This window comes from Rana temporaria, chromosome 6, assembly GCF_905171775.1.
Source record: "Rana temporaria chromosome 6, aRanTem1.1, whole genome shotgun sequence".
Lineage (NCBI taxonomy): Eukaryota > Metazoa > Chordata > Amphibia > Anura > Ranidae > Rana > Rana temporaria.
Window position 1 is genome coordinate 126,843,673 of NC_053494.1, and position 23,713 is coordinate 126,867,385.

Below are 23,713 nucleotides of genomic sequence, written 5' to 3' on the forward strand. Positions count from 1 at the left end.
GACCGCAATGGAATCGCCACCTAGCGGCCGGCCTAGAATTGCAGCCTAAGATCCGATGGTGTAAGTCACTTACACCTGTCGGATCTTAGGGCTATCTATGCGTAACCTGATTCTATGAATCAGGCGCATAGATACGACAATCGTATCTCAGAGATACGACGGCGTATCAGGAGATACGCCGTCGTATCTCTTTTGTGAATCTGGCCCACTATCTCTATGCTGAATTCTTTATTATTTGGTTTATAGATGCCCTAAGACTCTCATTTATCACCACAGCATTGGAAGGGGGTTCCTTTCCATGCAGCGTTTCTTCATCCCTCACTGGACTGTTCCGCCGCCTCATCATTTCCGCCTCAGCTCCCGGGGGGGGGGGGGGTCGTTCTCTCATCCGCCCCTAGGCATTTTTAATTCTCAACATTAGCAGTAGCTCTTCTATTCAACATTTTAATTTACCTTAAGGTAAGAGTGATAGGATTACAGTTATTGTTCCCTCTCTTCCTGCTTTAATTAATTACCATTAATTAATTACCATTAATTAATTATTTTATATTATAGGTGTCCCCAATTAGCTCCTGATGAGTGGATATCACTCCACGAAACACGTAGAGCCTTTTATTCAATGTTTCGCTACAGCAAACATGTGGTCCTCGTGGGTTTTATTTAATTGGTTGAATTATCAATTTATCATGCTATGCTACCACTTCATACATTCCTGGGTATTCTGCTGACATTTACGTTAACCATATGCTACAGTGTCTACAATGTTTTAAATTCTATGATTTTCCATTGTGATTTACCAATCATGTTTTTATCTTATTTTGTACTTATTTATTGATGTAACAGGAATGTCATTATATGCAACATGCTCTCGTCTGGTATGAATAAACGACCTGTTTACTGTATATTGATTGTCTCATCCAACCCCTGTCCCCTTGTCCCCAGTTTGCCCCTTTTGTCCATAATGTCGGGGATGGAGACCTGTATGCTACACAAGCCATGGTCTTATTTAAAAGTCCCAACCATTCTCTCTTCTCAAATGGCATAAGATGTGGTTATAAGGTTTGGATTCACCATTACCATTGGTTCATGGCAGATCCAGTGTGGAAAAATAATTATGAATTTTGTTGGGCTGAATTCTTTGTAGCCATGATGCACTGCATGGCCCTTGAAGTTAGGTTGTCTGGTTTAGAAGAGCTAATAATGGGGCATTTGTTATGTGCCAGCTACCTCAGAATAAAAGGGTGGATGCCCAGCAGTCATGTGTCAGATTCCCTTTCTGCATCCGTTGAAACATCTGTGACATCTAGAGACAGGTGTGGAAGACTCTCAAGGGGTTTCAGAGGTTTAGGATATGCCACATCAAGCAGGAAAGAGACTCATGGGGCCATGCCAAGAAGGGTCAAGTGAAGGACTGAGCCACTGCTGAATTATCTTATGCCCCGTACACATGGTCGCTTTATGTGATGTAAAAAAACAAAGTTTTTTTTAAAAAAAGTCATTTTAAATGACCATGTTTGGGGAAAACGTTGTTTTATGTCTTCTGAAAAACGACAAAAAAAATTTGAAGCATGCTTCAATTTTTTGTGTCGTTTTTCCCAAACGTCGTTTTTTGTGTCATAAAAAATGACTGTGTGTAGGCTAAAACGACGTTTAAAACAACGTTTTTAAACCCGGGCATGCTCAGAAGCAAGTTAGGACGCGAGTTTGAATGGAACAGAGTGCCGTCGTACGTGCTGAACGTAACCACGCTTTGCTAGAGCTTTTGGAAAAAACGATGGTGTGTATGCTACATCGTTTTTGAAAATGAGGTTTGAAAAACGTCATTTTTTTTCCATCACATAAAACGTAGTTTTTTTCTATCACAAAAAACGACCGTCTGTACGCGGCATTACACTCCTCTACTGAATGCTCCCACACCCAACCAACCACATCTTCCTAACTGGGCTCACACTCACTCTCTCTAGAACCAGCAGTTCCCCTAACCACTCCAGAGCATATGCATCATCCTAGGCTAAGGGGTGCAGCTTCTATGCTGGAAGACAAGAGCCACACAGGGTCAAAGCTTCAGGGAGCTCTTAAGGTCCAGGCTGAGAAGTGGCTGACACTGCACTATTTTCAGACAGGTAAAGTTGTGTGTGACAATTAAAGAACAATAAGCAGCGCTCATAACTTTTAAAGCCCAGTAATCCCATTCAGTCCATGAGAGTTAATGTACAGTGGAAAAAGATGCCCTGATGCCCTTGTAGCTCCTCCAGAATCCAGGGTGATCCAAACTGATACAGAGAAAAGGTAGACAAGGAGAGCGGCAAGGGCAGCAAGGATATGGAACTCCCTTCCACAAGTGGTGGTATCAGCAGGGGGCATCGATAGGCTCAAAAAACGATTAGATAAGCACCTGAATGACCACAACATACAGGGATATACAATGTAATACTGACATATAATCACACACATAGGTTGGACTTCATGGACTTGTGTTTTTTTTCAACCTCACCTACTATGTAACTATGAGGGTACAAAGGTTATGTTAAAAAGTATAATTTATTGAGGAAAAAAATTGTCGCTCACTTGCAGTAAAGTGTAAAATGATGGACTTATGTGGAGTGTCCAAAGTGCAGCATAAGAGAGAGTTCTGGGACAGATTGTTGCTTTATTCACCTGTCATAAAGGTGGCACTTACTAGCTAAAACATCTTGCACAGCTTAGAAATCTTCAGGTTTAGATTTCTTAATGTGTGGGTAACCCACAATGCATTTTTTCAAACCACACATGTCAGTGTAATGGATGTATATTGTGGCATTGGGGGTTATTTAGCTTCTGTGTAGAGCATACCAGTGAGCAGAGTCCATGCCAGTTGTGCTTTTTAAGGGCTTGTTGGCCCACTTTTATTAAAAAAACAAAAATGTCAATCCAGAATTCCCACTCAGGGGGTTTCAAGTTGCTACAGCAGTAAAATAATAATCAAGGGAAAATACCAAGTCACCTGGCTCTCTTCAGCAATACTGCCGCCTAGGCTTTACGCTTCAGCCCTCTTGGCCATGTACCAAAGTTCCCATACAATCACTGTACCTTCTCTCAGATTCCGTGCTGCTCAGCCCACAGCTTTGGGCCTTCAGACTATAGCATACAGACATGCATGCTTCTCCCTTGCACTCCTCAGGAGGGTGGAGCCCAGAACCCTAGTCCTGACTCTGCTATAAGCCCAGAACCCACCTGCTCAATCAACCAGCCAGACTCCTGGCAGTTTCCAAAACCCAGTCCCAGGATTAGAGATTCCATTCCACCCATATCGCTATGGAATCTCCGGGCTCCAGGTCCCCAAGTGGATTTTACAAACTTTGGGGGAAACTGAACAAATCGATTCCTACACATTAAATAACCCTGGAGCCCCTCAACCTGTCTATTTGAGAATCCTGGGCGACAATTACCAGGACAGGGAACTGTACTGTGACAGTATATATATATATATATATATATATATATATATATATATATATATATATACAGGGGTGGACTGACCATAGGGCAGTTCGAGCACGGACCGAGGGCCCGTGACCAGTAGGGGGCCCCATGACAGCGTCCCCTTCGATCTACCCATCAATCACAACTAGCTGACGGGTAGATTGGGTCCCGTATCACTGCTTCCTGCTAAGTGTAAACAGACCTCTTGTGATGCGTGTCCACCCCAGGTGCTTCTATTTGCCATCACCTCGGACGGACGAGAAGAGAGGGGGGGCCGGCCGGAGGAGCGCATCACAAGAGGTATGTTTACAGCCGCTTCCCGCGCTACTCTGCATCTAGGAAGGAAGGCTGTCTTGTGTCCCTCTACAGTATCCCTGCCTAGCATATTGAACACTGCTCCATGCCCAGTATGCCCTAGAGTCTGCCCATACCCTGCACTCTCTCTGCCCATACCCTGCACTCTCTCTGCACCATACCCTGCACTCTCTCTGCCCATACCCTGCACTCTCTCTGCCCATACCCTGCAATCTCTCTGCACCATACCCTGCACTCTCTCTGCACCATACCCTGCACTCTCTCTGCCCATACCTGCACTCTCTCTGCCCATACCCTGCACTCTCTCTGCCCATACCCTGCACTCTCTGCACCATACCCTGCACTCTCTCTGCCCATACCCTGCACTCTCTCTCTGCCCCATACCCTGCTTTCTCTCTGCCCCATACCCTGCTCTCTCTCTGCCCCATACCCTGCTCTCTCTCTGCCCCATACCCTGCACTCTCTCTGCCCCATACCCTGCTCTCTCTCTGCCCCATACCCTGCACTTTCTCTGCCCCATACCCTGCACTTTCTCTGCCCCATACCCTGCACTCTCTCTGCCCCATACCCTGCACTCTCTCTGCACCATACCCTGCACTCTCTCTGCCCCATACCCTGCTCTGTCTCTGCCCCATACCCTACACTCTCTCTGCCCCATACCCTGCACTCTCACTGCCCCATACCCTGCACTCTCACTGCCCCATACCCTTCACTCTCTCTGCCCCATACCCTGCACTCTCTCTCTGCCCCCATACCCTGCTCTCTCTCTCTGCGTCCATACCCTGCTCTCTCTCTGCCCCCATACCCTGCTCTCTCTCTCTCTCTGCCCCCATACCCTGATCTCTCTCTCTCTGCCCCCATACCCTGATCTCTCTCTCTGCCCCCATACCCTGATCTCTCTCTCTGCCCCCATACCCTGCTTTCTCTCTGCCCCCATACCCTGATCTCTCTCTCTGCCCCCATACCCTGCTTTCTCTCTGCCCCCATACCCTGCTCTCTCTCTGCCCCCATACCCTGCTCTCTCTCTCTCTGCCCCATACCCTGCTCTCTCTCTCTCTGCCCCATACCCTGCTCTCTCTCTCTCTCTCTCTGCCCCATACCCTGCTCTCTCTCTGCCCTATACCCTGCTCTCTCTCTGCCCCATGCCCTGCTATCTGCCCATACCCTGCTCTCTCTCTCTGCCCCATACCCTGCTCTCGGTCTGTCCCATGCCCTCATATCTGTCAATACCTTGCTCTCTGCCACATGCCCTGATATATGCCCCATGCCCTGCTCTGTGCCCCCATGCCCTGCTCTTTGCCTCATACTCTGATGTGTGCCCCCATGCCCTGCTCTGTGCCCCCTTGCCCTGCTCTGTGCCCCTTGCCCTGCTCTGTGCCCCATGCCCTGCTCTGTGCCCCATGCCCTGATGTGTGCCCCCATGCCCTGATGCGTGCCCTCATGATGTGCCCCGTGATATGCCCTACTGTGTACCCCGTGATATGCCCTGTGTGCCCCATGATATGCTCTATGGTGTGCCCCATGATGTGTCCTACTGTGTGCCCAATGCCCTACTATATGTCCAACTGTGTGCCGCATTCCCTCCTTTTGGCCCTGTGATGTGTCCTGAGCCCCCATGCCCTTATGTCTGCCCCATGCCCTGCTCTTTGCCCCCATGTCCTGCTGTCTACCCTATGCACTGCTCTGTGCCCCCATGTCCTGATGTCGGCCCCACACCCTGCTCTGTGCCCCATGCCCAGCTATCTGCCCCTAGGCCCTGCTACATGCCCCTAGGCCCTGCTGTGTGCCCCCATGATGTGTGTGGGTGTAGCTTGAGTGTGGGCAGGGATACAGGGGGCCCCATGATCTCTTGTTGCCCAGGGGGCCCCATGAGTTGTCAGTCCGCCCCTGTGTATATATATATATATATATATATATATATATATATATATATATATATATACATATATATATTTATTTATACACTGTACACACGGCACTAATAATGCTTTCATTACATGTTTGCATTCTTTCGAGTCCATCGATTAGAATCAGTCTGCCTATGTTATACCCCTTGTTACCATAAACGTACAATTGTAATAATAATGTGATACCTATGTAATCATGTGTATAAAAACCTTCAATTGCGTCATAATAAAGCAGAAAAGTTATATGATAAGATGCAGAGTGTCTGTTCCCTACTGCAGTAGTTATTATTAAATTGGAACCACTAATCAATATGAGGATAGGAGTTACCTATCTATAAATTTCCATGTCAATATATATATATATATATATATGTATTTATTTATTTATTGTAACCACCCATTGAATTCAAAACAGCATCAATTCTTCTAGTTATACTTGCACTCAGTTTTTGAAGGAACTCGGCAGGTAGGTTGTTCTAAACAGATAAAGAAATAGTGTTGCGCTATAGGTAGGTTGTTCCAAACATCTTTAACCACTTAAGCCCCGGACCATATTGCTGGTCAAAGACCAGGCCACTTTTTGCGATTCGGCACTGTGTTTCGCTTTAACTAACAATTGCACGGTCATGCGACGTGGCTCCCAAACAAAATTGGCGTGCGTTTTTCCCCACAAATAGAGCTTTCTTTTGGTGGTATTGGATCAACTCTGCGGTTTTTAGTTTTTCCGCTATAAACAAAAATAGAGCAACAGTTTTGAAAAAAAACAATATTTTTTACTTTTTGCTATAATAAATATCCCCCAAAAATATGTAAAAAAAATGTTTTCCCTCAGTCTAGGCCGATACGTATACTTCTACATATTTTTCGTAAAAAAAAAATCGCAATAAGCGTTGGTTGGTTTGCGCAAAAGTTATAGCATTTACAAAATAGGGGATAGTTTTATGGCATTTTTATAAATATTTTTATTGGTACTGCGACATTATGGCGGACACTTTAGACACTTTTGACACATTTTTGGGACCATTGGCATTTTTATAGCGATCAGGGCTATAAAAATGCATTGATTACTATAAAAATGCCACTGGCAGGGAAGGGGTTAACACTAGGGGGCGAGGAAGGGGTTAAGTATGTTCCCTGGGTGTGTTCTAACTGAAGGGGGGGTGAACTGACTTGGGGAAATTACTGATCGCTGTTCATACATTGTATGAACAGACAATCAGGCATTTCTCCCCCTGACAGGATCGGGAGCTGTGTGTTTACACACACAGCTCCCGGTTCTCGCTCTGTAACGAGCGATCGCAGGTGCCCGGCGATGATTGCGCCTGCCGGGCACGCGCGTCGGCGTCAGGGGCGAGCGGGGGGTGCGCGCACGCCCCTATTGGCTGCTCGGCGAGATAACGTATAGCTAGGTGATCTCGCCCAGCAGAGCCGACCTGGCTCGTCAGGGACGGCTGGTCAGCAAGCAGTTAAGAATTAACCACATATCTTGTGTAGGTGAAGGCCACCTCAAATCCTTCCGTCTCTTCATATAATCACAGACAGACTCCATAATGTTGAGATCAGGGCTCTGTGGGGGCCAAACCATCATTTTCATCACTCCTTGTTCTTCTTTACACCGAAGATAGTTCTTAATGACATTTGTATTTACTTTCCACTTTGTTAATTGACAAAAAAAAAAAAAAATGAACACTTCCATTTTTTAAAGTATTCTTAATTTACAGCACACCTGCCTAAAAGTTTTTCACAGTACTGTATATACAGTATATATACATAGATATCATAAAGTGGATTGGTGGGAGTAAAGTATCTTTAATAAAATGTATTTAAACTCAGAAAATAGTAAAAGAAAAATACAGAATCTCAGAATTGAAAATTACACAAAAATAAAAATGATATAAAAAATCCTTAAATGATGCGATTAATCTATAATAATAATAATAATAATAATACAAAAAAAAACAGTTCATATTACATTATAAATGAAAAAAAAGTCTAGGGCCCCGTACACACGACCGGATCTATCCGCTGAAACTGGTCCGACGGACCAGTTTCAGCGAACAGATCCGGTCGTGTGTAGGCCCGAGCAGACAATTGTCCAGCGGATCGGACAGTTTCCAGCGGATCAAAATTTCTTAGCATGCTAAGAAATCTATCCACTGGAAACCTGTCCGTCGGACGTGTTCGGTCGTCTGTACAGACTCACCGGACACGTGCGACCGACCGCCATCCCTCGCATGCGTCGTACTGATTCGTACTCATCGCGGCGACGGCGCGGCCACGCCCCGCGTATTGTTTACGCGCGGATTTCTGTCTGATGGTGTGTACAACCATCAGACAGAAATCTCCGGGCGGCATGTCCGCTGAAAACAGTCCGGCGAACCGTTTTCAGCGGATTGTCCGTCCGTGTGTACGGGGCCTAAACCTTGTAGTGTGTATAAATGGCCAGCAGAGGATAATAGGAACACATAGGTAGATTCAAAAAGAATTAGGCCGGCTTATCAGTAGATAAGCCGACCTAACTCTGAGTCTACGCCGGCGTTTGTTTAAGCGTATGCTTAAACAGAGATACGCTTAAACAAAGCTAAGATAGGCCGGCTTGCGCGTTCTATCTTAGCTTGCAATGTTTCTGATGGCCGCTAGATGGCGCTTCCATTGCGGCCGGCGTAGATTATGTAAATGAGGGGATAGCTGATTCACGAACGTACGACAGGCCTACGCCGTCGAATTACGTCGTTTCCGTAAGGGATAGGCCGCCTAAAGTTAGAGCTATGCTCTAGTGGCCTAGCCAATGTTAAGTATGGCCGCCGTTCCCGCCACGAAATTCGAAATTTAAACGTTGTTTGCGTAAGTCGTCCGCGAATCAGGATTTACGTCGTTTATGTCCACGTCGAAATCAATAGGCCCGTACGGCGTACTTAGCCACAATGCGCACTGGGAAATGTAGTCGCCCGGCGCATGCGCAGTGTCAAAAAATGTCAAAAAACGTGAGGTCAAGCCTCATTTCCATACAACACGCCCCCCCACAACCAATTTGAATTAGGCGCCCTTACGCCCGCTCGTTTGAGGCTACACCGCCGTAAATTAGCAGGTAAGTAGATTGTGAATCACTACTAGCCTAGTTAATTTACGGCGGTGTAGCCTAAACAGGCTAGGCTGCGCCGTCCTAAATTTAATCCCATCTCTCTGAATCTACCTAACAGTGTTTGGTACTACGTTGTAGATATATATACAACGTAACAATTTTTTTTTTGTATTTGATAAAGTAACAATTACCAATGTGAAGACTCATAACAGCTAAAGCAATGGTTATATGTTTGTCAAAAGAAGGCAAAACTGTCACTAACCTTTGTAAAAAAAAATATTGATTATTAATAGAAAATTGTATGTCTATTTTCAGCACATATTAAGAAAAAAGGTGTACAAAAATACACAAAATAGAAACATATCAAACATGTAGGAAATATCAATACATGTAAAAATCATAGAAACCATCATTAAATAATTTTCTCTCTCTGCTTGCCAAGCTACAAAGGGGGAACAGATTGATGCAGACTTTAAGGGTCAGTTCACACCAGATGGAGTTCCGTGCAGTTCTGTTTTTTCTGCACCAATACAGTCATTTTCGGTCAGTTTCTGCACCAGAAACTGACTGGAAGTGACTGCACTGGCGTGAACTAGAGCCATTGGAATACATGGAAAACACTGTGCATGCATTTTTAGGCACTGAACAGAACTGCGTCTGGTGTGAACTGACACTAAGGACCTCTGTTGATGATTTATGTTATAAATTTAAATGTCATGGGACACTATGATCCAGGCTTCCTTGCTCAGCCAGTCTGTGATGTTTGTCAAACCTGCTCCTGAGTTGTCCTGCCTGCCAACCGCCTCATATGTGACATCTGAATGTACTGGAACTCAACTTTGGCCATGATGCAGAGGTTGGACCAGCAGTGACATGCCATCAATGCAGGGGCGGATGCAGAGTCTAGTCTACCAGAATTTTTTTGGGGGGGCAATTTATCAGGGAAATTACTAATGTTAGCACTTCAATGATCACGGCAACATGGTTGTTATGGTGTCAGGATGATTAAATCGCATTATTTATATTATTACATAGTAATATAAAATTAAATGGTTCAACTCACCATAATGCAATATCAGTGGGAGCCCCGAGTGTGTCACTTGCCACGTCACCTGCCGCCAGATGCAGCTTGTCACTTGCCACGTCACCTGCCACACGTTGCAGATTGTCACTTGCCACATCACCTGCCACAAGTTGCGGAATGTCACTTGCCTGCCACCAGATGCAGATTGTCACTTGCCACGTCACCTGCCACAAGTTGCGGATTGTCACATAACCTGCCACATGTTGCGGATTGTCACTTGCCACAAGTTGCGGAATGTCGCTTGCCTGCCACCAGATGCAGATTGTCACTTGCCACATCACCTGCCACATGTTGCAGATTGTCATTTGCCGTGTCACCTGCCACAAGTTGCGGATTGTCACTTGCCACATCACCTGCCACATGTTGCGGATTGTCAATTGCCTGCCACCAGATACAGATTGTCACTTGCCACGTCACCTGCCACAAGTTGCCGATTGTCACTTGCCACATCACCTGACACATGTTGCAGATTGTCACTTGCCACGTCACCTGCTACAAGTTGCGGATTGTCACATCACCTGCCACATGTTGCGGATTGTCACTTGCCAAAAGTTGCGGAATGTTGCTTGCCTGCCACCAGATGCCATCTGCCATTGTGTATTTAAAATGAAGAAGCTAATCACCTTGTGCTGGCCGGCTGACTTCACAGGGGAATCTTGGCTCCTCCCGCTTCCCTCCATAGATTGGGGAAGACAAACAGAGGGGGAATCACATGACCACACAGTAGCGGTGTATTTAGCCTTTTCATTTAAAAAAAAAACACACACACTATAGTTCATTGCAGCATAATCCAGAGATTATACATGTAAAATCAAATAGTGATGCAATGATGCTCCTTCTCCCCTGACAACTTCTTTCCACATCTCTGATACCTTGTAGTGTATTGGCTATGCTAACAGCTCTCCTGATACTTATCCTGGATTTAGACATACTTTGTGTTAAAGCAGAACTTGCAAAAAAAAAATTGTGAGCAGGTAGGCCTTCTATGTCTCTTCTGCAATAAAACAAGTGTAGCACTACCCCCGTAGTAGCTGCTGGTTAGATTTTGGGTTTTGCACGATACCTGTAAGTTCGTTGTCCAGGGAAGAAAGTCTATAGAAATTGCAATGTCCACACAAGATGTAAAATCTTCAACTGTTAGGTTTTATTTTTTGCTGCATAAAACTCATGGAGAAAGTAGAAGGTAGAAGGAGAGAAGGGGAAGGTTCAGGTACACGGTACAGAGCATGCAGAAAAATGTCTAAAGTTCCAGTATTCAACACTTTCTCTTGAGTGGGTATTGCTCACCCAGATAGACCCCCCCCACATGGCCTAGCAGCCGGGACGATGCACGAACAGTATGAGAACAGCCTCTGCCACAGACCGTCTGAGAACAAAAGATGGATAGTCAGGGATCCTCTGCCACAGGATTTAAGTCCCGAACTTCCAGCCTTGCAGTAAAAGAGCCTTCCAGCCAAACCCGCGAACTGCAAGACAAATAGAGTAGTGGATCCCTCTATAACAAAGTCACCAGGCCTATCCTGAGACATCAGCCTGCTTTGCTTGGTCTCCTCCAGGGCAAGTCCTCCCCTGGTTTCCTCTGCTAAGCAGCTTCCCCCACTTGGATGGACAGCTTGGGATCCCCTTTTGCATCGGAGGCCCCAGCCAGCACAACTAGGCCTACTTAATGGAATTGCGACCTCGTTCCAGCATCCACGCTTCCACGCTTCCTGATGACGTGGCAACACGAAACGTACGTCAAGGTGCCTGGTTACGCACAATCACGCACTTCCGGTCTCGCTGGCTCTCTGGATCCGAGAGTTGGAACGCACGCCAGCCTCCCCAGCGTGGAATACTCTCTGCAACATTGCAACGCTCTTTAGCCTCAGTGCCGGCACCAACAACATTTTGTGACATTTGGAGTCTGGCTGTATCAAGGGAATCAGAGCCGCTCATGGAATTCTGAAATACCGGTCTTATGACCTAAAGCTCTTTTGACCTCTTTTTAACTAAAAAAGGTCAACATCTTGTGGTAAGGAGCCATCCTATTTGTGCACATTTGGGGTGAATTCTGGTCTTGGTGGAGGTGGAAACCCCTATTATTGAACCTCAAGCACTTCTTTTGAGCTCAAGCACTATTGAACACGGATATATGTGAATGGACTTTATTTTATTTATTTACTTATTTGTCTATTGGTAGTGATATCCACTACCTCTATCACTGGTCTATCATCGTAATTGTACTTTATTAATTGATTCTACAATCATTTGTTCACTTAATGTTGGTTTATCATTTATTATTTATATTTTTATATCTATCAATTTATTATTATTCTAATGTCACATTCTAGCGCCCCCTACCTTTCACTTTGTTCACATTATCTGATTCAGTTCACTGGGGAGCAGCTTATTAATTAATCAATAATTATATGGTTCACACTATATTAACCACTTCCATACCGGGCACTTATACACCTTCCCGCCCAGACCAATTTTTAGCTTTCAGTGCTGTTGCACTTTGAATGACAATTGCGCGGTCATGCTACACTGTACTCAAACTAAATTTTTCTCATTTTGTACCCACAAATAGAGCTTTCTTTTGGTGGTATTTGATCACCTCTGGGATTTTTATTTTCTGCCAAAAAATGACCGAAAGTTTAGAAAAAAAAACGTTTTTTTTGTTTCTGTTATTAAACATTTTAAATAAGTATGTTTTCTCCTTCACTGATAGGCACTGATGGTACTCCACTGATGGGCACTGATAAGGCAGCACTGATGGGTACCAATGAGGTGGCACTGATGTGGTGGCATTGATGGGCACTAATATGCAGCACTGATAGGCGGCATGGATGGGCATGGATAGGCGGCACGGATGGGCACAGATAGGTGGCACAGATGGGCACGAATAGGCGGCACGGATGGGCACGGATAGGCGGCACGGATGGGCACGGATAGGCGGCATGGATGGGCACTGATAGGCGGCATGGATGGACACTGATAGGCGGCATGGATGGGCACTGATAGGTGGCACGGATGGGCATAGATGGGCACTGATAGGTGGCACTATCGTATGTGTTGTAGTAATGGATGCCAATCAGTGCCAAACAATGCCTGCCAATCAGTGAGGCCCATTGTGGGCACTGATTGGCATCCATTGCGAGCACTGATTGGCATCCATTATTTGTGTCATTGTCATCCCTGGTGGCATAATTGTGTTTTTTGTTTTGCATCCCTGGTGGTCCAGTGGGCATCCTCGGGGGGGCTGTGCTGATAATCGATCAGCACAAACCCCCCCTGTCAGAGGAGCAGCCGATCGCCTCTCCTCTACTCGCGTCTGACAGACGCAAGTGAGGAAAAGCTGATTACCAGCTGATTGAACATGGCTGATCACGTGCTAAAGACTCTCCATGAGAGACTCTTTACCTAGATCGGTGTCAGACTGACACCCTGCAACAACGATCGCCGGGGCGCGCAGCGCCTTAATATCCTGAGGACGTCAAATGACGTCCACTCAGGATATTGAAACCACTTTGCCAACGTCAATCTGTCATTGGCAGGCGGCAAGTGGTTAATCTAATCAGTTGGCGCGAGATTCACATTTTTTCATAGTTACATAGTTACATAGTTGGTAAGTTGAATAAAGACAACATTCCATCCAGTTCAACCTGTCTAGGTGTGTGTATGTGTAGAAAAATAATTTCCCATATGTCCATATATTGGTTTCTCTAAGATGTATGTCCAAGAGTCTTTTAAAACTATCTATACTTCCTGCCGACACCACCGATTGTGGAAGAGCGTTCCACATCCCTACCACCCTGACAGTGAAAAACCCCTTACACAGCTTAAGGTTAAAACGCTTCTCTTGCAGTTTCAAAGTTAAATTCATTGTTTGCAGCTAGGGTACATCTTTCTTCCTATTTGTTTACCATACTGTATACAGTATAATGTCATTTTTTTAGGGACTGGTACAAAGTATTACTTCTGAAACATACACTGTTTTAACTAGCAGCAAACTTTAATGATTAAGCCAAGGGGAAATGATCAATAAGCAAATGTTTCAAACACTGCAAAGCTATCTAATAGCAAGCTGTAAGGCTGGATTCACACCTATGCATTTTTAGTGCTTTTTGCATTATCCCTATTTGCTCTACAGAACGTGTACCATAGGGAACCATGTTAAATGGACTGTAGTGCAAATCTGCAAAATGCAAAAAAGCACAAAAAATGCATAGGTGTGAATCCAGCCTAAGTGTATACCAATAAGTAAAACGTAGAGCTCATTCTGTAGAAAGACATTGATAGATAACACAAACAGTGAAAATTTTCCTCCAAAGATATAACTGTGTGTCTTCTGCTTTTTGTATCATATGGTTACTTTAGAACAAAACTAAACAAAAGTATATTATTCATATTTTTTAGGTTGATTGCTTTCTTACGCTGGAACATATCACATACAATACTCTTTTATGTTCTGTAAATATGATAAAAAAAAATGATTTGTTGCAATACTCACCCATTATATTGCACCTTTAAACATGACCCCCCATATAAAAAGGTTCCCAGCAGGCACACTATCCAGAAAATAAGCTTCATCTTTTTCCGGTAATTGCTGTTGTGTTGTGTGATGAAAGCCTTTACTAAACCTCTGTTAGTTATCTGCATACGGTAGATTTGTGACCTGGCTAAACCCTTTCATATAGATGTTTACTTTAGCACCCTGCAATGAGGATTGCATACGGGCAACACAATTATATATGCTCCACCCAAACCCTGGCGTTATAAATATTTACCACTGTCATATATTTTATCTAGACATGCAAGCAACCTGGACAATTCTGCTGACACTGCTGCCTCCCGAATGAAATTATTATCAGCATCACGTTTATAGATAGAGTATACAGGCTTTTGAAATGCCTTAATTATTTATTTTCCACATGCTTGTCATGAATTTACCATGTGTTTACCATGAGATCCCATTGAGTTGTATGGTGGAATACACTGTAAACAAAGCACAGACTGATCTCATACTAACCTACAGTATACTAATCTCAGAAGCCCATGTATAGAGATGACACAAAAACACTAGATATGACGCCAATGATTGGTTACTCTTGCAACATGAGTCCTCAAGTTCTATTAATAAACACTGCACGCAAATTAAGCAGAGGGAAAAAAACACAGGTGTATGACTAAACAGGCTATGGTTTACACAAGATGACTAGCATGTCCATACACAATGAGTAAGGCCGGCCATAGACTGTTAAAATTTTGGGCGGTTCAGCAGGAACCGCCCCAAGGTTTGAGTCATGCGCGGGTAGGCTGAATGTACCAAGTTGATCGTTCGATCAACTTGGGTACAACCAGCCTGACGGATTTACCTATGATTATCATTAGCGTCTTCTATAGCCACTAGCAATAATCACTGTATTTTCTCTGCAATTCACACCATCTATGGCCTGCCTTAGATCCCGACATGAAACAGGTTCTACAAAAAAAAGATAAAATCTTCTTAAACAACTTCCCTTCTCAGGGCAATGTGATCCAATTCAATAAAGCAGCTTGTGATTAATAGTGAGTAGGTGACCCCAGCATTGCACAAAGATTAATTGTGTATTTTCAGAAGGTGGATTAGAACATAAAATGGGGAAACTATTTTTGACAAAAATGCCATTGTTGACTGTTCATCCCTCTAACTTGCAAAGGTTAAAGGAGTTGTAAAGGAAAATGTTTTTTCACAATCTATGCATGAAATCTATGCATTAAGGTGAAAAAACATCTGATACTCCTGCCCCCCCTTACCCCCCCTACACTTACCTGACCCCTCGAAAGTCCTACACGCGGTCCCGTGATCCTCTTCGCCGCTCAGCCTGGCTGCTGATTGGCTAGAGTGGATGGATTGAGAGCAGCGCAGCCATTGGCTGGTGCTGCTATCAATTACATCCAGTGACACGGCGCGCCTTTGAGGCGGGGCCGAGTGATACAGTGAGCGGCTATGGCTGCTCGTTGTATCACGGGAGCGCGCCCGCAATTAGTGACCACCATACGAGCTCTCGCATGACTGTGGTGACTAATTGCGGGGAGGACCAGAGACAGCCGCCGAGGGACCCCAGAAGACATGGATAGGGGCCACTCTGTGCAAAACGAACTGCACAGTAGAGGTAAGTATGACATGTTTGTTATTTGAACAAAAAAAAATCCATTAGTAACGCTTTAAATAGTAAAATAACAGCAGGAGAGATTAAAAGTAGGGATGAGCCGAACAGCCCCCAGTTCGGGTCACACCAAAACAATGCGAACAGGCAAAAAATGTGTTTGAACACGCGAACACCGTTAAAGTCTATGGGACACGAACATGAAAAATCAAAAGTGCTAATTTTAACCACTTAAGGGCCGCTGCACGACGATATACAACGACAGAATGGCGTGGGGTCCGGTCCGAAGCTCCGTGACCGTGGGACCTGCGGACCCGATCGCCGCTGTTGTCCCGCGATCGGTCCCCGGAGCTGAATAACGGGGAGAGCTGTATATAAACACAGCTCTTCACTGTGGCGGTGTCATCGATCGTGTGATCCCTTTTTATAGGGGGACACAATCAATGACGTCACACCTACAGCCACACCCCCCTACAGTTGTAAACACACTTCAGGTCACACATAACCCCATCAGCGCCCCCTGTGGTTAACTCCCAAACGGCAACTGTCATTTCCACAGTAAACAGTGCATTTTAAATGCATTTTTTGCTGTGAAAATGACAATGGTCCCAAAAATGTGTCAAAATTGTCCGAAGTGTCCGCCATAATGTCGCAGTCACGAAAAAATCACTGATCGCCGCCATTAGTAGTAAAAATTTTTTTTTTATAAAAATGCAATAAAACTATCCCCTATTTTGTAAACGCTATACATTTTGTGCAAACCAATCGATAAACGCTTATTGCGATTTTTTTTTTCAAAAATAGGTAGAAGAATACGTATCGGCCTAAACTGAGGAAAAAAAAGTTTTTTATGTATTTTTGGGGGATATTTATTATAGCAAAAAGTAAAAAATATTGATTTTTTTTCTAAATTGTTGCTCTATTTTTGTTTATAGCGCAAAAAATAAAAACCGCAGAGGTGATCAAATACCACCAAAAGAAAGCTCTATTTGTGGGAAAAAAAGGACGCCAATTTTGTTTGAGAGCCATGTCGCACGACTGCGCAATTGTCAGTTAAAGCGACGCAGTCCCGATTTGCAAAAAGGGGCCTGGTCCTTTAGCTGAATTTTGGTCCGGGGCTTAAGTGGTTAAAGGTTAATATGCAAGTTATTGTTCTAAAAAGTGTTTGGGGACCTGGGTCCTGCCCCAGGGGACATGTATCAACGCAAAAAAAAGTTTTAAAAATGGCCCGTCACGTGACCCCGCCCCCTCTGACGCAAGGGGAAACGCCAGGCTTTCCCAGTGATGTGGATGGGTGACCCCGCCCCCTCTAATGCAACGGAAACAACTCACCAATGTCAATGGGAAAGCCTGGCGTTTCCCCTTGCGTCAGAGGGGGTAGGGTCATGTGATGGGTGGCTACATAAGAGCTGTCAGGCTGGCCACGGTCATTCCCGGGGTGTCTCCGGGGGAGTAAGGATCGTGTGTGTGTTCCTCGCTGGATATCATTGCTGGAGCGTGGAGATCACCCATCGCTGGATACCAAGAATGGATTCCATCGCTGGAGTGGTGATTGAGGGTTCGCTGGAATCTTTTTTTTATTTTTTATTTTTTTATTTTTAATAAAGGACTTATAAAGCTGTGTCTGTGTGGTTTTTAACAATTTAACTCTTTTTGTTGTGAAATGATAGGGGTACAATGTACCAAAGAGTATCAACATGTACTCTTTCCCTGCCTAAAAATAAAAGTGATCTTGGTCTTCCCAGCTTTAGAATTTACTATTTAGCTTGTTTATGGAGACATACCTTTGACTGGCTAACAGGTATTCAAACTTTTATACAAAGATTGAACAGGCCTTTTCCTGGGTTCTCTCTAATTTATTACACACTTTGGGGCAGATCCACAAAAGAATTATCTATTGATACGCCGGCGTCATTTAAAAATTGCCGCGTCGTATCTTTGTTTTGTATCTACAAAACAAGATACGACGGCATCTCGGAGGGATCCGACAGGCGTACGTCTTCGTACGCTGTCGGATCTTAAGGTGCAATATTTTGGTGGCCGCTAGGTGGCATTCCCGTAGAATTCTACGTCGAGTATGCAAATGAGCTATTTACGGCGATCCACGAACGTACGTCTGGCCGGCGCATTTTTTTACGTTGTTTTCGTTCCGCTTTTTCCGGCGTATAGTTAAAGCTGCTATATGGTGGCGTACTCAATGTTAAGTATGGCCGTCCTTCCCGCGTAGAAATTTGTAATTTTTACGTTGTTTGCGTAAGTCGTTCGCGAATAGGGATGTGCGTAGAATGACGTCACCGTCGGAAGCATTGGCTTGTTCCGGGTTAATTTTGAGCATGCACACTGGGATACCCCCATGGACGACGCATGCACAGTGCAAAAAAAACATCGTTTACGTTGGGTCACAACGTATTAACATAAAACACGCCCCCATTACATCCATTTGAATTCCGCGCCCTTACGCCACCAGAGATACACTACGCCGCAGTAACTTACGGCGCAAATTCTTTCAGGATTCTAAATAAAATAAATAAGTTGCGGCGGCGTAGTGTATCTTAGATACGCTGCGCCCGGCGGATTCTTACGCGCAGGTACGTGGATCTGCCCCTAAGATGAGAAAGTCTCCCTCTAAGTTTGCAGACCAACTTACTTTACAGGGATACAATGGCAGCTTTAAGAAAATTTATGAAAAAACAAGGAATATCTCCCAATGTATCAAAGTTCCTGCTAATTCATGGTAATCTATTGTTTCCACGGACTAGAGATTATGCAGCTTTTCAAACCTGGAGGTAGAATGGGTTGATTATAGCATACCAATTGAACCATACTAATTCTTACTCATTTAAGTCTTTTTAAACAATCTCTATGGAATGTAATATTCAGTCAGCATTGCAAATATCTAGTTAACCTAGGGGCCTGGTGCAATGATAAGCTCTGCGCATGCAAGTCAGCCTTCTTGAAAAGGTTTAATAGGAAAATGTATCTACACTATATCTAATCTATACCATCCTTCGAATTATATCTTCTCCAAATCAGTGAAAAATACAATAGTAAACAATTGGCGAGCTCATTTTTCCCATAAAAATCTGGTGGAAAAATTAGTGGAGGGATACAACAAGGTTCGGAGTATACATCACATTTATAGTAAATGTCTCATCACTGCAGGAATATGTTCAAAATGTAATCTATATAGAACCATGTTGGCACATTGTTTTTGACACTGGTGGGAGCGGGTGATGGGATATATAAATTTGGTTACAGGTATCACTATTTTTGGGAGCAGGTGATGGTATATATTAATTTGGTTACAGGTATCACTATTTTTGGGAGCAGGTGATGGGATATATAAATTTGGTTACAGGTATCACTATTTTTGGGAGCAGGTGATGGGATATATACATTTGGTTACAGGTATCACTATTCACAAAGATCCTTTGATGTTACTGTTTAGCTGTGATCAGGCTGAGGCAATATGTATAATAAATAGGTGGACATTTATGTATAATAAATAGGTGGACATAGACTCGGAGAGCAATTATGAGTCACTGGATAACTAGTGCCTCTCCTATAGTGTTAATAGGAGAATTAATAACAGATATGAAAAACTGCTATATATTGAAAAATTAAGTGTGGCACTCTCAAATCAGACCCAAGTTAAAAAATTCTTAAGAGGTGGAAACAATTTATATACTGCACTCTAGAACTGGTGGAGATACAACAATTTATGATCACATTAAAATATACAGAATGGTATAGCAAAGCTTATAGTATTAATAGTTTGGGTAATCTTAAACGTAGCTCATAGTAAAAATATACTTTTATTTATTTATTAATTGTTTATTACCTTATTATTTGAAGTGGAGCTGGACCCTCCAGTTCAGCCAGGGAGGCTACCATCTCGGCCTCTGCTTGGCCCGTGGCTCCTGTGGTGCTGCATGTGTGGTCAGTTGTGGCACCAGCAATTTGATGGTTTGACAGTTTGGTTAAGAGCGTGGGCATGCCAGAAATGTGTCTCTTTTCAAACTGTGGAATTGTTGGGTTTAGGTCTGCTTTAATATATACCGTAATGGGATTATTGAGGGTTGCTGTCAGATGTGGATAAAGATTATTGGTTACATTTTTTAGTAGATTTTTTTGTTGAAATTATAATTTTTGATATCTGTAAGATACTAAGTGTATTCTAATCATCGTTTTTCTAGAATGGTTAACTATCATAATGCAAGAGCAATTGGAATGTAAGTTGCGGATATTTCGTGATATTGTACCATTTAGAAAATGAAAAATAAAAATATAAAAAAATGAAGTTACACAGAGCAAAACCCCTCCCAGCAACCCAGGTTCAAAACAGCTATGCATATGTATTATCAGATGAAATGTAGAACACAACCTTCAGCATCAGCACGCAAGTGTTGAAAGGATACAAACTTAGTTGTATAAATTCCATCCAAAGTTCACTCAATATCTCTGATAAAATTGCTGAATACAATCATTGACCAATGCTAGAAAACAGACAGAAAGTGACCTGGCATTATGAAAAATCCTGAATATATTTTTAATAAAAAAAAAAGATATCTCGTACTCACAAAGATTCGATGTAAGCACGTATAACATGAAATATATTAAAACACAAGCTCTCTCAAAGCAACTGGCACAGAATTCAAACTATCGAACCCTTGAAATAGAATGTAATTGTTGTCTCAAATGCATTCAAAGGCTTACGCTCTTCTTCAGAGTCCTCTAGTATTAGATGAAATATGTACAGTGCTAATAAAGATGTGGTAGTCTCAGGATCATTCAGTTTACAATTACCAAACTTTTTGAACTTTCTTAAGACATACCCTATAATTTGTTTTGTAAAATCCCAGCATGGAGTTTAATATGTTTTTTTTAATAAAAATGCAATGTAGGAGGATAAAGTTTGTCCAGTGTAGTATTATGGCTTTACAAACGTAATAAAGTAGAAGACCTAATAATGTACAAGCTACCATCGAGAGGGTTAATGATTAAGTATGGCATGGGTTGCAGTGCAATAAAAGTAATTTCTGTTAAGAAATCTGTAACATAATTACAATAATCCAGACTTTTGTGACCAGTCCAAAATACATGAAATAAATTTGCTGAGGAAACAGAACTTCTCTATACATTTTAAGAATAGGAGGGAAACACCCGATAGATTCTTGCCCGAATCAAATAAATTCTGATGGGTTAAGGATCCACCCCCATAACCCCATAGGACCAGCTATCTATACATTAAGAGACACAAAGAACGCACACCATTCTTTTCTCTGTCCCCATCAATAGATCAGCATGTAAACTTCCTTACAACTGCATAGTCCCAGCCAGGTTCAGCCTCTCCTGGGTGGATGTCCTCTTTGTACAGCCTCTAACATAGCTTTATGAGGGGAGCCCCATTCTGGTGCTCTGTGGAGCATTCTGTTCTCAAGAAAGGCTTTGAATAATCCTGTGTACATATTGCAGCATTGTCTATGGTATCTCTGTCTGCTGGAAGTCATTTGTTCACTGCCAACACTCTGTGGCTTGTTTCCGTTCTGTCTCCTGTGTTCTCTGGGAAAAGGCAGCTGGTTTGCCTTTTCAAAGAGGGCACCTATCGTCTTGGTTGAATGTGAGCATGTGCTGGAGCAGTGACATCATTAGGGGGTGCCACAACAACCAGGGGTACTCATTTTAAATTCATATAGCATTTTCTAATGACTGGGAGCTATGTGGACACTATCATTATTTTTTGGATGCTTCATTTTGATTGTTTTGCATCCATTTACCTTGCAGCTGTTTGAACTTTACTAGCGTTTACTTTATGATAAGTCAAGCTCTTCTTTCTTGCTTTGCTATTGGTTCCTAGGGCTAATGTTTGTGACATACCTCATGAATCCCATTAAAGGCATTGACTGACATAACAGGGCTATGATTTTATTTTTGACTCCTTTAGTGAGTAAAGTTTTTTTTATGTTGGTAGTTCAAGACCATTGGTTGAACTACCAACACATTTTAGAGACCCATCTAAAAACTACTATTGGAAGCCGGGCTATTTTTGGTTATCCCTAGATGTGACTTCATTATATATTTGCATCCCTCATGCAGCCAAACTGAGCGCCCTTGATTATTTTCTGTCTAATGATGAGAATATTAACTCATTACCATCAAAATGCACTTCCAGTTTGCACCAGAACATAGTTATTTTCAGTTCTTGGACAACTATTACATCCAGTGAGTTGGCACAGCTATGGGTACACAATATTGTGCTCAGTTATGCAAGCTTATTTATAGAATTTTTGGAAGTTCAGTACATTTGGTCAAACAACCCATTTGCAGCACATCCCATTTCTTATGGCTGTTACATTGACAACATTATATATGATTTGCTTTGGGTCCATTGAAAGTATATTTGATTTTGTGTCATACTGCAATGCCAATCCTTATGCCGCGTACAGACGGTCGTTTTTTGTTTTTTTTTAAAAACGTCATTTAAAATGACCGTGTGTGGGGAAAACTTTGTTTTATGTCTTCTGAAAAACAACAAAAAAAAAAATTCGAGCATGCTTCAATTTTTTATGTCATTTTTTTTTATTGTGTCACAAAAAATGACCGTGTGTAGCTAAAACGACGTTTAAAACAACGTTTTTAAACCCGCGCATGCTCGGAAGCAAGTTAGGACGCAAGTTTTAATGGAACAGAGTGCCGTCGTACGTGCTGAACGTAACCGCGCTTTGCTAGAGCTTTTGGAAAAAACGATGGTGTGTATGCTACGTTGTTTTTGAAAATGAAGTTTGAAAAACGTCGTTTTTTTTTCATCACAAAAAACGACCGTCTGTACGCGGCATTACAATATCAGGTATCAGCTAGCTGCCATAACCCCGGTATCCTCTTCAATAGCAGGCAGTTTTCAGATAAAAGTGGTCCCCACTGGCAAATGAAAGGCAAACAAAAGAATGCTGGCAATGAAAAATTCAGAAAAAAAAAGTCACCCCCCTACCCATTCATCAAAAAAAGTAAAAAGTGAGAAAAGACACAACACAAGTTTTTGACCAGTCCCTTATTAAAAAATAAAACAAACATGTTCCTGCTTCACTGCCAGAACCGGAAAAAGAAAAAAAAAAGACTCTGGTTTTGTCGAAGGCTCTTGCAGTCTGCCTGCTCCACTGCCTTAAATAACTAAGGGACATAGTGACCCAATGATGGCACTGGGTAGCCCTGCCCTCTTGTGACATCATCGACCGGGGCTTAAAAAAACAAAACAAAGCAAATCTTTCCATTTTGCACGTCTACTACCAACACCTGCCAGCACTCATGTTACTTCTGTCCTTCGGCACCATCTGTTCCACCTTCAGTGGGGACTGGGCTGGAGAGGTCAACCTCGTCAACCCCTCCAGGGGGTCTAAATGAAGATTTAGAATTAGGCAGCATACTATGTAATTCTATAGGGTTATTTAGTAGTTTAGTTGTTTTCTGTTATAAATGTTCTGTTTCTTTTCTTGCATTTTACATTTACTTTTAAATGTATCAATGTGTAAGCTACAAAGTAATATACTATCAATTTTATATACTTACGTATGTAATCTATATTATTACGTTTATGCTATTATAATTATTCCAATTCAATAGTTATTGATAAGGAAGATGAAGAGTGTTAATGATCAAAGTGCATCAACCCCATTTGCAGTGGTCTGGTTGATAAGGAAACCAAAAAGGTTATAGGGATTATATAGGTATAAACTGA

The 23,713-nt window shown here is 42.9% G+C and overlaps 1 protein-coding gene across 1 annotated transcript in view; it reads right to left on the reverse strand.

The window, feature by feature from the left end:
• Window positions 1-14,659, reverse strand: part of LOC120943783 (carboxypeptidase O-like) — a 92,894-nt gene extending 78,235 nt beyond the window's left edge. The window contains exon 1 of the mRNA XM_040357330.1: window positions 14,343-14,659. Coding sequence (XP_040213264.1) covers window positions 14,343-14,491 — 149 coding nt within the window. The 5' untranslated portion in view covers window positions 14,492-14,659. The remainder of the gene's footprint in view (window positions 1-14,342) is intronic.
• Between the last annotated feature and the right edge of the window lie 9,054 nt (window positions 14,660-23,713).